At 47.2% G+C, this 14,615-nt stretch overlaps 1 protein-coding gene across 1 annotated transcript in view; it reads left to right on the top strand.

The window, feature by feature from the left end:
* EIF4EBP2 (eukaryotic translation initiation factor 4E binding protein 2) overlaps positions 1 to 14,615 on the top strand; it is a 41,190-nt gene that overhangs the window by 18,957 nt on the left and 7,618 nt on the right. The window contains exon 2 of the mRNA XM_069753307.1: positions 13,267 to 13,443. Coding sequence (XP_069609408.1) covers positions 13,267 to 13,443 — 177 coding nt within the window. The remainder of the gene's footprint in view (positions 1 to 13,266; positions 13,444 to 14,615) is intronic.

Raw genomic sequence — 14,615 nt, 5'->3', positions numbered from 1 at the left:
TGTTTGGCAATCCCATGCAAAAGCTGGTAACGCATATGTTACAACATGTGAAGATGCATCATTTATTCGGTGTCCCATGACAGCACCATGAGTGAGGGGATCCGCCCTTCAGGGACAGGAAACCTACAGACATAAAAAGGGCGGCACCTCTCTACCGCATCAGTTGTTTTCCTGTCCCTGACTGGAGAACCTCTACAGACATACCTCTTATGAAGAGGTAAGATAGAAGATTACCTGGGCCCAGCTGGCCGACTCGGGTAGCAGGGGTCCCCTACCTCTGTCTGTCTGGGATGCCGGAAGCACCACACTGCAGGGGGACTGCAGATGTAGGCGGCAGCAGGAGAAGCAGCCTCCGGGAAGGGGAGTTGGCTTCAGAATGGTCCATCTCCATGCAGGGGAGTATAGCTGCGGCCAATGTCTGGGGTGGTGTGGCATTGCCCCGGAGGTCCTGGTTCGCATGTGGCATTTTTGGGTGGCTGTGTGCGCCTTATGGTGCTATAACGGCGGCCCGGGTTGTGGCCTGTTAAATGCTGGTGTGGGGGTGGAGCCTAACGACGCTGGCGTGACGCGTCGGGCATGAGCTGTGTGCGACAGGCGCCCTCTTACGCGGCCGGGTGCGCCCAAATGACATCACGGGGTCGCCAGAAAAAGATGGCGGCTGCCTTGGGCGCAGTGTGTGGGCCAGGGTGGAAGGGGGAGTTGATGCACACAGCTTGAAATGGCAGCAGGGGGGGGGCGTGCAGCTTGCAAAGGGCACAGGGAAGGCCATTGGCTGTCCTGCTGGCCCCAGCCAGGGGCGGTATCGGAGGGGGTGTCCGGCTATTAAAGGATGCAGTGATGGCTGCCAAAGGGCTTCCAGGCAGAATGGAATCGCCAGATATGCCAGAGCAGCAGCAGCAGCCCTTACAAAAGCCCCATAAATAGGCTCTCCAGCGGCGATCTAGTGGCAGTAGTCGCGCTGGTAGCTTTAAAACTAGTCAGAAGACTTGGTCGGACTAGTCTCCAAGTCGCAAAGAGGAACTGACAGTTCAGGATGACCCCCTCCCCCCATGGATTATGGTACTACTCAATTGCATGTCACGGGTAAGTGATCTTTCAATTTAGAGCCCTTCTGTTTTGGGTCGCTGTTGCTCCCTGGGTATTTACTAAGATAGTGGCGGAAGTCATGGCACATCTTCACGAACAGAACATACTAGTGATCCCTTATCTGGATGACTTGTTAATTGTGGGCCACTCAGACAGACACTGCACTTCTCAGCTACAGAAAGTAATGGCAATCCTACAGGAATTAGGGTGGCTTACTAACTTCAAGGAATCTCGTTTGCAGCCCCTAATAATGCAGGAATTCCTGGGTCTCGTTCAAGACTCTAGAGCTCAGGCATGTTGACTACAGGGAACGAAGGTTGACGGTATTAGGCGGCAGGTGCTCAGGACAGTGAATAATCCTTCGATGTCCCTTAGAGGGGCAATGTCACTGTTAGACTCACTCACGCCGCATTCCGGTGGTTCTATGGGCCCAGTACCACACTACAGCCCTGCAGTGGAATGTTTTGCATAATGCCCGTCAACTAGGAGGATGTCTAGAGAGCGAATTTTCTTTGACCCCCTTCTTCCATACAGTCTTTGCTTTGGTGGTTACAGTTATCAAACCTGTGTAGAGGAGTCCCCTGGATAAATCAGATCTCCCGGGTGGTCACAATGGATGCTAGCCCCTGGGGCTGGGGGGGCACATATGGGAGATATGTGGGTCCAAGGGGCTTGGTCACATTTTCGGCAGGAAGCGTAGTCTAACCTAAAGGAGCTGTTAGCGGTAGAACAAGCTTTAAATAGATTTCTTATATCCCTACAGAGTCGTCATGTCAAACTTTTATCAGACAATCAGGTAACTATAGACTACATAACCACTAGGGGGGAACTCGGTCCAAGTCATTGATGGAGGTGGCGGATCGTATTTTCCAGATAGCCGAAGCTCAGCTGCTGTCACTCACATCCCTACACATAAAAGGAAAGGACAACGTCGAGGCAGATGTCCTAAGTCACAAAAGGCTCAAACAAGGGGAATGGACGCCAACAGGGGAAACAGAAAGGTTTGTCAATTCTGTTCTCTAAACCCCAGAGAAAATTCATATGCGGTGGACGCTCTTCTAATCCCATGGGGCTTCATCTTGCCTACTCCTTTCCCCCAATAGCCCTAAGTGCTATAGTGTTAAGGAAGATATGGGAGGATCGAGCGCGAATAATCCTGATTGCTCCATTTTGTCCCAGGAGAACATGGTTCCCTGGCTAAGGAAAATGTCTGTCTCCAGGCCATGGGTACTTCCGGAGCTTCCAGATCTCCTCTCCCAAGGTCTGATTTTCCAACCACGAATGTCCAATTTACATCTGACAGCTTGGAATTTGAAGGGGCACTACTAAGGGGGAGAGGGTTTTCTCAGGGCCTGGTTAGTACCTTGCTAAAACAGAAAATCTTCCACAATGAGAATATATGCCAGAATTTGGAAAAAGTTCCTAGCAGTCTCGGGGGCAGAGATTGAAGAAAAGGTTAAAATTAACCAAGTGTTGGAATTCCTGCAAAAAAGCTTAGAGATGGGTTTAACCACAAGTACTCTCAGGGTTCGGGTATCAGCATTAGGAGCCCTGTACAATTGTAATCTAGGAGGTAATTACTTGGTAGCCACTTCATCATGGCAGCAGCTAGATCCAGACCCATCCTTAAGCAGAGGTTAGTTCCATGGGATCTAAATCTGGTGCTATCAGCGTTGATGGAAGCCCCATTTGAACCTATAGAAAAAGCCCCAGTTATAATTCTATCAAAACCGCCCTTTCTAGACAACCCCTATATACCCAATTTAGGGATGATAAGAGTTGTTTTGAAACCAGATCCCCTATGTCTCCCAAAGGTGGCTTCAAAATTTCCTCAGACTGCAGGAAATAGCCTTCTTCTTTCTGCTCTAACCCTACCAATCAAAAGGAACAAAAGCTCCACTCGTTAGATGTTAGAAGGTGTTTACTTAATTATATTTCAGTACCCGACCCATGGCAGAAAGAAAATTCTTTATTTATAGCCTTTCAGGGAGTTGGGAAAGGGCTTAGTCTCCAAAGGCACCTTAGCTAGGTGGATTAGGGAGGTGATTTCTTTGGCCTATACAGCAGGTGGCGTGGCTGTTCCGAAATGCCTAAAGACTCACTCCATACGCGCCATAGCGACTTCCTGGGCAGAAAGATCGGAGGTGTCAGTTGAAGACCTATATAAGGTGGCTACTTGGTCTTCTCCATCTACATTCTTCAAACATCATAGACTAGTTTTGGGTGGTTCCTACGATCTCACACTTGGGAGAAGGGTGCTTGAGGCAGTAATCCATCCCTAGACTGCTTTACATCTCTGTAATTCTCTCTTGGTGCGGTCATGGGAGACCGAATATATACTTAGCTACTTACCAGTGGCGGTGCTTTTCGGAGCCCATGACGGCACCCCTACAATCCCTCCCTTTCATGTATGGTTGTGCACTGTTCTGGGTTTTCAGTTTAGCCATGTGTGCAGATAATATCTAGTGTGTGTTAAAAAAAAAAAAAAAAAAAAAATATATATCTCTATCAGCATGGCTAAAGGGTGTGGAGTCGACGGGAGGTATGTGTCACATAGGTGGCGTGTTGCTGTGATGTAGCCCAGAGTGTTTTCTTTATTTCACATAACCATGTATATATATATGTGTGTGTGTGTTTCGGGACCTGTGGTGATGCCAGACCACATGTCTAATCATGTGATGGGTTCCTGGGTGTGGTTAGCTCTATATAAGACAGGCTAATGCTTTACACAGCAGATATGTGTGGAGGTGAAACCCTCCTGAGTGTGTTAAGGCTCCAGGACTGAGCCTGAAGAACTGGACACTTGCTTTTCTTCCCTGAGCCAAAGGCTATTTGTTTTCTGTTATTTTTTGCCATGTGGTTTATGAAGCAATAAACCCTGTGAACTTCTAAAGGATCGTGCCTCCTGAGTGTCAGCCGTCACACCTGAGTGAAATCCCTAAAATATATATATTATATTTCCTCTCATGCTCTGTAATCCAAGTGATGTGGGAGAGAGGTGCTGTCCTTTTTAGGTCTGTAGGTTTCCTGTCCCTGAAGGGCAGATCCCCTCTCTCGTGGTGCGGTCATGGGCTCCGAAAAACACCGCTACCGGTAAGTAGCTAAGTATTTCAATTAATGAAACCATTGAGCTGAGTGGATTGCTGAACTTACAATTAGGCTAGGGGTTACACCCATCGATTTGAGTGGGTTAGCCTCATGATTTCGGAGTCAAATCGCAGCATGTTGCTCCTTTTTTCACACTGTTTTCACAATCTGTCATCTGCACTGACTCATTGAATAGCATGGGTCGTATGCTATCCGATACCAAGTTTTATATGTATCTCTATAGATCTATGTGGTCATGCGCATGAGCCCTGACTGGATGTTTGGTGTCCTCATGTGGCTGTGCACCCTCCACTATAGGGAGGATCATATTGTAAATGTGGCGCCTGAAAGCTTTCATTAGACTATGATATTTTAAAGAAAGGCATTTTGACTTTAATTAGATTGTCCTGTCCTTTCCGGTATCGCATTATATCAGCTGTCAGGACTTTGGTGCACATGCTATCTATTAGATAAACCAGCAGTGTTAAGGTACTGTCACACTAGACGATATCGCTAGCGATCCGTGACGTTGCAGCGTCCTCGCTAGCGATATCGTCCAGTGTGACAGGCAGCAGCGATCAGGCCCCTGCTGGGAGATCGCTGGTCGGGGAAGAAAGTCCAGAACTTTATTTCGTCGCTGGACTCCCCGTAGACATCGCTGAATCGGCGTGTGTGACACCGATTCAGCGATGTCTTCGCTGGTAACCAGGGTAAACATCGGGTAACTAAGCGCAGGGCCGTGCTTAGTAACCCGATGTTTACCCTGGTTACCATCCTAAAAGTAAAAAAACAAACACTACATACTTACCTACAGCCGTCTGTCCTCCAGCGCTGTGCTCTGCACTCCTCCTGCTCTGGCTGTGAGCGTCGGTCAGCCGGAATGCAGAGCGGTGACGTCACCGCTCTGCTTTCTGGCTGCCCGGCGCTCACAGCCAGACCAGAGAAGCAGAGCGCCGAGGACAGACGGCTGTAGGTAAGTATGTAGCGTTTGTTTTTTTACTTTTTAGGATGGTAACCAGGGTAAACATCGGGTTACTAAGCGCGGCCCTGCGCTTAGTTACCCGATGTTTACCCTGGTTACCGGGGACCTCGGGATCGTTGGTCGCTGGAGAGCTGTCTGTGTGACAGCTCTCCAGCGACCAAACAGCGACGCTGCAGCGATCCGGATCGTTGTCGGTATCGCTGCAGCGTCGCTATGTGTGACGGTACCTTTACTTCAGCTGCTAATGTAAGTCCATCCACCTGCTAGTTCACAAGGTAAGCACCTCGCCCTCCTGGAAGGGGCTGTACTACAATTAAAACCTATCACCCATCCTGTGAAAAGGTGGTGGGCTAAGTTAACATTAGGCGTTTTTTGCAGCTTTTTTTTTTTATGCGTTTATGCAAATTTTCAGCTGCGTTTTACAGTACCAGCAAAGTTTGAGATTTCAGAAATCTCATGCACGCAGATTTTATTTTTTTTCCGTGTGATCAGGATTTTGTGCTTTGCTTGTTTTTTTTTGTTTTGTTTTGCACAATGGGGCATGTCGCTTTTTTCAGCATTTTTTTTAAATGAACCACACCCAAAACGCAGCCATCAGGCTTTGCTGCAGTTTTTTTTTGTGCAAACCCCTAATTCTATAGAATAGAACTTTTTTCTTTTTCAACACTAAACTTTATTGGCATGCATGAGACAAATCTAGCATGCCAGAACTGCACAAAAAACACGAGAAAAACAAGGAAAACATGGTTGTTTTTTTTTCCTGCAGCTTCTTTTCTGCCAAGAGATGAGGTTTTGCTTTAGAAAAAAAGCTGAAACCATGCCTAGGGTGAAGTTGCCCTTAAAGGTGTTTCCCCACTAACAAAGTACATGTTAAAAGGAACCTGTCAGCAGGATTGTGCATAGTAACCTACACAGTGTGTCAGGTTGGCGCCGTTATACTAAATGAAATGATACCTTGGATGATGAAATCCGTCTTGTGGTTGTTTCTTAAGATATGTTTCCACGGTCAGTAAAGGCTGTGGGTTGGGTGCTGCATACATCCACAGCGTCTAGATGTTACAGCATAGTGGATGGGATTTCAAGAAATCCCATCTCCACTATGTGTCTGCCCGCGGCTCACCCACGGAGACTGACATGCGGCGTGACTTTCCAGACTGTAGCATGGCAATTTATCTTCCGGCGACTCGAGAAAACTGTCACCATTCCCATGTTATTTAGGTGTATCCATATAAATGACCCACCCTGTATAATCAGAGCACCACATACATGAGGGCACAAGAATCTCCTTAACACAAACTGAAAATAAAGATTAAGAAACAACCACAAGATGGGTTTAATCACCCAAGGTATCATTTTATTCAGTACTAGATGGTGGCCCGATTCTAACGCATCCGGTATTCTAGAATATGCATGCCCACGTAGTATATTGCCCAGCCCACGTAGTATATTGCCCAGCCACGTATGTCACAGGTTAAAAAATAAACATATACTCACCTTCCGATCCGAGGGCCCCTTGTAGTTCTGTCTCCTGTGCGAGGTGCACGCAGTAGCTTCCGGTCTCAGGGTGTGATGACGTCAGGGTGTGATGACGTCGTGGTCACATGACCGTGACGTCATGGGAGGTCCTTGTCGCATACCATCCTTGGCATCGGAACCTGCCGCTTGCGTGGAGCAGTCACCGGAGCGTCACGAAAGGCGAGTATATAATTTTTTTATTTTTATTATTTTTAACGGGAACCTGTCACCCCCAAAATCGATGATGAGGTAAGCTCACTGTCATCAGGGGCTTATCTACAGCACCCTCCCTACTCCCCTGCAGTCACCGCTCACACAGGGTTAATGCCAGCGGTAACGGATCGCGTTATGCCGCGGGTTACTCACTCCGTTACCGCCGCTATTAACCCTGTGTGACCAAGTTTTTACTATTGATGCTGCCTATGCAGCGTCAATAGTAAAAAGATCTAATGTTAAAGGGAACCTGTCACCCCCAAAATCGATGGTGAGGTAAGCCCACCGCCATCAGGGGCTTATCTACAGCATTCTATAATGCAGCGGGACCGCCCCCTGGGTGAGTATAATCTAACCTCTTTTTCTCCTCTTTCAGGTTACATCGGGGGCTTATCTACCGCATTACAGAATGCTGTAGATAAGCCCCTGATGGCGGTGGGCTTACCTCACCATCGATTTTGGGGGTGACAGGTTCCCTTTAACATTAGATCTTTTTACTATTGACGCTGCATAGGCAGCATCAATAGTAAAAACTTGGTCACACAGGGTTAATAGCGGCATTAACCCTGTGTGAGCGGTGACTGCGGGGAGTATGGAGCGCGTGCCGGGCTCTGACTGCAGGGGAGTAGGGAGGGACTAATCTGACTGTGGCCGTCGCTGATTGGTCGCGGCAGCCATGACGGGCAGCTGACGAAACCAATCAGCGACTTGGACTCCATGACAGACAGAGGCCGCGACCAATGAATATCCGTGACAGACAGAAGGACAGAAAGATGGAAGTGACCCTTAGACAAATATATAGTAGATAATGGTACCGAACTAACACTGTGTGTAGGTTACTGTGCACAATCCTGCTGACAGGTTCCCTTTAATCACTAGATCTTGTAATAGTTTCCACAATTGGATGTTAAAAAAAAAAAAAAGTCCTGCGCTGAGATGATCTTATAAATGAGCCCTTGTTGTATACTGTGTAATGGCTGTGTCTGATCATACCGCATGACCTGGTCAAGGGAGGAAGAAGAAGCGAGGATACAGACAGGACAGCACGGGGATCACGGTTGTCTGGCCAGAGTGACTGCAGACTTGTGGGTTCTCTCAGCTCGTACACTACGTACTGTGAGAATTCTCTGGTGTCTGTGCTGGGAGTAGCAGGTGCGTGACCGCAAATATGTGAATCGAATTCATGACATCACGTGCCGACTAGATGGGCATGACCTTGCTCAATGCAAATGTATTAAACGAGGTCGGACACAGTCTAATCGGGTTGTAGCCGGAAGTGTGCTAATCCCATACTTGCTGTCGCATACCCGGCACTAGAGAATCCTCTGTGTGCAGTGCACGCTATGTGAAGTCACATTCTAAGGCCGGACAGCCCATTTAATAAAAGGTAAATTGCTCATTTGTTTTGTTTTTTCAATCACTTGAATTATACCCATTTAAGACCTTCTCTATTAGGGGAAACCTGAATTTCTGACTTAATACTGAATGATTTTGGTAAAAATTGTACAACTCCTGAAATAAGATGAAGTCATCTTTTGGCTCCTTGCATTTCTTCAATTTAGAATACATATTTACCTTCCATGTAACTGGTTTCTACTTTACTGGGTGCAGGCCAAGCAATGTTCTCAGTGTCACAAGGTTTGGTACAGAAGTGTACTTCTTGCCAAGTTATTGTTGGGACTCCGCTCATGTGATACTCGGTTATTTGGGTAGAACACTGTGTGCACTTAGGATATCTGGTGTAGATGGTAGCAAAATTTGAGAAGGTGGGGGGAAATAGAGGCGCTAATGGTGTTAAGGACATCATCGATCAGGTGTCTTAAAATACCCATGTGGAATATGGGGACTCTCCTTGGTTCATACTGTAGTGCTAAAATAGATACACAGCACTTTTAGGCATATATTAGCAATGCAGTCAGAGGCGTAGCTAGGGTTTTGGTTCAGGAGGGCAAACCTTCTGAGTGGGCCCCTAACCAGTTAACCTTGACTAAAACTCTGTGACGCGCCCTAATAGTGGAGGAGAACCTCAGCAGATGACCGCGCTCTTATTGAAGATAATCTTTATATAAAGACCAACATGGATATTACCACCATATGGTCAGTGGTAGATACCAGCCCTACAGAACATATAAGAGATCACAGCACAGTTACAGATAATGACTTACCGCTGATGTCCTTTTTGATGGAATCGTTCACTTTTCACGTCTTTTCCATCTGGCCCAGACCGACAACGTCTTTTCCATCTGGCCCAGACCGACATGACAACTTCTTCCAGCTACAACTCGTCTGCAGAGATTACAACAAAGACACGTTTCACTTCTAATATTCCAGCCCTATCACCATCTATTCCCAACCTGCACAAACTCCTTATCCTGCTGATACTCCAATACTGAGCCGCTGCTGCCGTATGTGACCCTATTACTGCCCCTGATACCCCAATACTGAGCCACTGCTGCCATGTGTCCCTGTTACTGCCCCTGATACTCCAATACTGAGCCGCTGCCGTATGTGTCCCTATTACTGCACCTGCTGTGTGGTTCTCTGTACCCTCTAAAGAAATGCCGGGTGCAAGTGCCCTAGAAAAGTGCCCACATTTTGCCCCCTAGAAAGTAATATTGCCCTGTGTGCCCCTTTTGATAGTCAGAATAACCTGAGTTCCCCTATAACAATAAGTGCCCACTTAACATTTAATAATGTCCTGAGTCTCCCCCCTGTACAGCTCCCCTATAGACAGTATAATGCCCCCTAACTGTATAGTACCACCCACACAGTATACTGACCCCATATTAGCCTCCAAACTGTTTGATGGCTCCAACACTGTATGATGGCCCCTCACTGTAACCCCCACACTGTATGATGGCCCTATAGATAACCGCCATATAGTATAATGTGCCAGATAGTCCTCAATATAGTACAAGACAGTACTCCCATAGGCAGACCCTGTAGTATTAAGCAGCACCCCCATAGGCAGATCCTGCATATAAGGCAGCACCCCGCCAATAGGCAGATCCTGTATATAAGGCAGCACCCCCCCCCCAGTAGGCAGATCCTGTATATAAGGCAGCACCCCCCCAATAGGCAGATCCTGTATATAAGGCAGCACCCCGCCAATAGGCAGATCCTGTATATAAGGCAGCACCCCCCCAATAGGCAGATCCTGTATATAAGGCAGCACCCCCCCCCCCCCAATAGCCAGATCCTATAGACAATAAATACCTCTCTTCCTACTTGTCCCAGCGGTGCTTCCTACTCCCGCTTATCTACTGACAGCGGGCGCCGGGCGGTGACGTCATCGCGCTCGCTGTCAGTGTGGGGGATGATGGGAGAAGCAGCGCATCGCTCCTTCCCTCATCAATGCGGTGAGCTGTATCGGCTAGATGCCGATACAGCTAACCTTGCGATAAAGGGCGGGGGGCCCACTGCTGGCACCGGGCCCCCGCCTGCTCAGGGGCCCCATAGCGGCAGAGCAGGGAGAATGATTCTCCCTGCTCTTCGGCAGAATGTAACTGCATTGGCGCGCGCAGCAGTTACAGTAGCATAGCTCTGGGTGGGCCCCCTCCCTCCGAGCCCCGGGCGATGGCCCCCTCTGCCCCCCGGTAGCTACGCTACTGAATGCAGTCAATCTCCGAATGCCTGTGGCCCAGGAGCACTGATAAGTAGCGGGCCTTGTGGTAAATCTGGGTATATTTTACTGTGGGTGGAAGAATATCACCACGAGAGCACGGTGTCAATAAGGACATAATCGAGTCCTCGGGTCGTTAGTAACAGACGATTCTTCTAACCCGCCTCAGACACAATGTGTTTTACACTTGATAAAGGCACCTTAAGTCAAAAGACCAATAACCTATCCAAGTTTATTAGGGGGCCTCTAGCTTACCTTTCAAGTGTTACACGCTTTAATGTCAGGGTAGCTTTGTATGTGGTTCAAAATTGAGCTAAAAGGATATTTGTTGCAGCGTTTGAATGTGTCCTTATCTGATTGGCCGAAGGAATTGGGGCACCTGCATTGGCAATGCGGGGTCATTGTATGTAGGCAAGAATATTGGGGGCAGTATATTCCAACTATGCCATTTATAGGATGTTTATGATGAACATTGCTGAGCAATAGATTTCTTTTCCCTGTGGGAGCTGAGCCTCTACCAGAAGAGGGGTCTACATGGTCCTATTGTAAAGTGAATAATGATGAAGAGCCATGTGTCCATGGTTTTTGATTGATCTGGAATTTTGTGCAAATATGATATAGAGGCATCTGCTGACCGGTCACTGATAGAAATGTGGAAGGAGATGTCACTCATGTGCTGCTGATGATATATCCACAAAGAATCAAACGGAAGGAAGATTACATCATTTATTGAAGGTTTAAACGGTCAACGCTTTTCCAGGCCACGCAGGACTTCATCAGGATAGAATCCTCTGTCCTGCAGAAGAGGGGGTGTTGATTTTAAAGTTACAAAATCCAGTGAGAGATCTGCTTTAAAGGGAACCTGTCGGGTCCCCCATGCCCTCCAACCCAGCAGCATTCACCTATGTATGAGTAAGCTCCCTGCCTAACCAGCCCTGTATAATTTTCTTTCAGTGACAATTACGGTAGGTATAATAAAGCATTTACTGTATATTGCCCCCATTTCCTATGCTATTGAGGTCTTTGACTAGTTGAGGGCGTTAGATCCCCAGACTAGTCGGCCATCTTTCCATGTTATCGCGCCCCTGTGAGTGTGACCACATAATTTGCACAAGCGGCGTCCTCGCCAGCTGAAGTAAATCTAGTGCATATGTAGGAGAACGGAGCACAGGGTATAAAACGCTGCTATGCCGTGCGGCTTCCAGGCCTGAGCAAAACCCTGCAGAACTGATCCAGAGGAGAGGCGTTGCAGGAGGGACGGAATTGGCCAGTGCTCAGCCAGATGACGGCAGCAAAGCCAGCCTTGGATACAAAAGGCAAGTGCGCCAAGGAAGGCTACTTTCACACTAGTGTCGGGCTCGGTCCGTCGCAGTGCGTCGGGCCGAGGTTACAGACGCTAGCGTTGTCTCCGCCGCACAACGGGTACAGCGGATGCTGCTTTTCAGCGCATCCGCTGCCCCATTGTGAGGTGCGGGGAGGAGAGGGCGGAGTTCCGGCCGCGCATGCGCGGTCGGAAAAGACGGACACATCGCACAAAAAAGTTACATGTAGCGGTTTTTTGCTCCCGACGGTCCGCCAAAGCACGACGCATCCGTCGCACGACGCATGCGACGTGTGGCAATCCGTCGCAATGCGTCGTCAATACAAGTCTATGGGGAAAAAACGCATCCTGCAAGCACTTTTGCAGGATGTGTTTTTCTGCAAAACGACGCATTGTGACGGATTGCAGTTAACGCTAGAGTGAAAGTAGCCGAAGGTGGCGGTTGGTCCTGCTGCAGCTCCAGCAGCCATGACGGCTTACCACAGCCATGTGTACCAGCAAGGCCCAGACTTAGACAGCGACTGTCAAGCACCGAAGACCAGACCTACACCAGGCAAGGTCCAGACTTCAGAAGTCTACGGTCAATCACCTGTGAATGCTGCTGGTTGGAGGGCATGGGGGACCTGACGGGCTCCTTTTAAGTTAATAAAGTGATGAGAGTATTTTGATAGTGGTCACATCTGGTATCATTTCAGTGCATTGTCATCATTCGAACATCTACAGGAGTTTGTTCTCCCTGTGTTTGAGTGGGTTTTCTCCGGGTTCTCTGGTTTACTCCAAAGCCATACTGCTAGGGATTCTAGATTGAGTCCCAATGGGGACAGTGATGATGATGTCTGTAATGTGCTGTGGAATTCATGCTGCTATATAAGCAAGATGAATAAACTCCGTTTTTTTTGCGTTTTATAAGATGGGTTGTATGTGAAATTCAGACAGAGTTGCTGATCAGAACTTGTTTTGTTCCACTTGTGGCAGAGCGAGAGTCTGGACTTGGTCCAGATAGGAGCTTTGCATTCCCAAAGCTCTTTTCACGAGTATAATATATACTGATTCTTGATTGGTAATGATGCTTATTGTATTCCTGACCGGATACTTTATTGCAGTGTCGTGGTGATTTACAGTGTAGCCTATGTACAGTCCCTCGGGTCTGTATTCTGTTTCTAGCTATGCACGCCATGTCCTGATCCTGCCAGCATGTGGCACAAAAAAGTAGCTCCCTTTCTATTAGAAGTATTTATTTTGTGGAGATTGGCATTTCCATTTCTAGGGACTTCGCTAAAATGTTGTATACTTTAACTGCTGTCTATAGGCTTCACATGATTAATATTCATAGAAGTACTCTAGTTGACTTCGTAGTATGGTGTGTGTGTGTGTGTGTGTGTGTGTGTGTATACATATATATATTTTTTTACATTAGCTCTTGTCATTTTTCTTCGCTAGGTACAAGGATCATCTATGATCGCAAGTTTCTCTTGGACCGTCGCAATTCCCCCCTGGCTCAGACCCCTCCCCGCCGCTTGCCAGATATTCCTGGAGTGACCAGCCCCAGTACTGTTGTAGAAGAGCACAAAGTAGAAATGAACAACTTGAACAATCATGACAGAAAGACTACTGTTGGTAAGATGTACTTTATGGCACGCCATAGGCCCAGTTCACACAACATAGAACCATGTTAGCCTGGGTGCTATGGAAATGCCACTATGCTGATCTTCTCTCCATCCAAGGAGTTGGTAATAGATTCTTTTCTATGGGCTTTTACTTTTTCCACTCTGATGCTGCCCAATAATAAGAAGGCAGCGTCATACAATGGATGGGTGAGCAAATGCCAACGCCACTTTAAAACAGGCATTTTCATCATATTCATGCCCATCACTTTGTCAGACAAACCTTATACACATTATAAATGTGGTTACACTATTGGTAATATACACAGAAAATTTAACATTTATTGAAATCTAATTTATAATCATTTAAATCTATGCCAAATAATCAGATTTTTTGCCAAATCTATAGTTTTTTTTTTTTTTTAATGTTATAGACAGTCTTCCAATTTAATAAATCTGATTGACAAGATCTTGATCACAGTTGTAGAGCATAGAAATCCGAACATCGCCCACTAGGAGATTTCACTTCTGCAACCTGGAACCCAAGGGCTCGGCCTTATTCTTGGGCGGAACCAAATCCCTAACCAGATCAGTCAGTTCACTTTGTTGTTAGCAACCTCAACTGAACCACATCTTATAACCGTCTGGGTCACGAGGAAGATGCTCCATGGCACAAAGCGCCCTCTTTTTCCTCATTAGACTCAACTGATGATTCTGGTGATTTTGGAACCGTTTCTTTTGCGTATTGCAGATGGAATGTTTGGATACTGTAAAGTCCATGTCTCCCTTATCTCCTTTCCTGATGGGGGGCACCATGCAGAAATCGCAATTGGTAGTGTGATCGGTTGGCTCTCTCCAGATCATTGAGACTGCAAAATGCATAGATTGCCACTTCCCATGTAACCATTTGGTAAGATGTGATGCACATCCATTGCAGCATGTGTGGAGCCCAACCCTTGCCCTGATCTCCTATTCTGCAGCCAAAATACAGGTTTGTAGGCTTTACTTATCATGGTGGTCAGTTTTCACCTTTGTGACACAAAATTGACTTTGCTGCGTATGTAGCAAAATCTAACTACATTGTTATTGCAAGGACGAGGCATATCTGAAAAAGCATACAGAAACATGTCACTATGCTAAGAAATAGTGATGAGCGAATATACTCGTTACTCGAGATTTCCCGAG

This window comes from Ranitomeya imitator, chromosome 2, assembly GCF_032444005.1.
Source record: "Ranitomeya imitator isolate aRanImi1 chromosome 2, aRanImi1.pri, whole genome shotgun sequence".
Lineage (NCBI taxonomy): Eukaryota > Metazoa > Chordata > Amphibia > Anura > Dendrobatidae > Ranitomeya > Ranitomeya imitator.
Note: the sequence above shows the minus strand (reverse complement) of the source record. Positions and strands in the feature narration are given on the sequence as shown.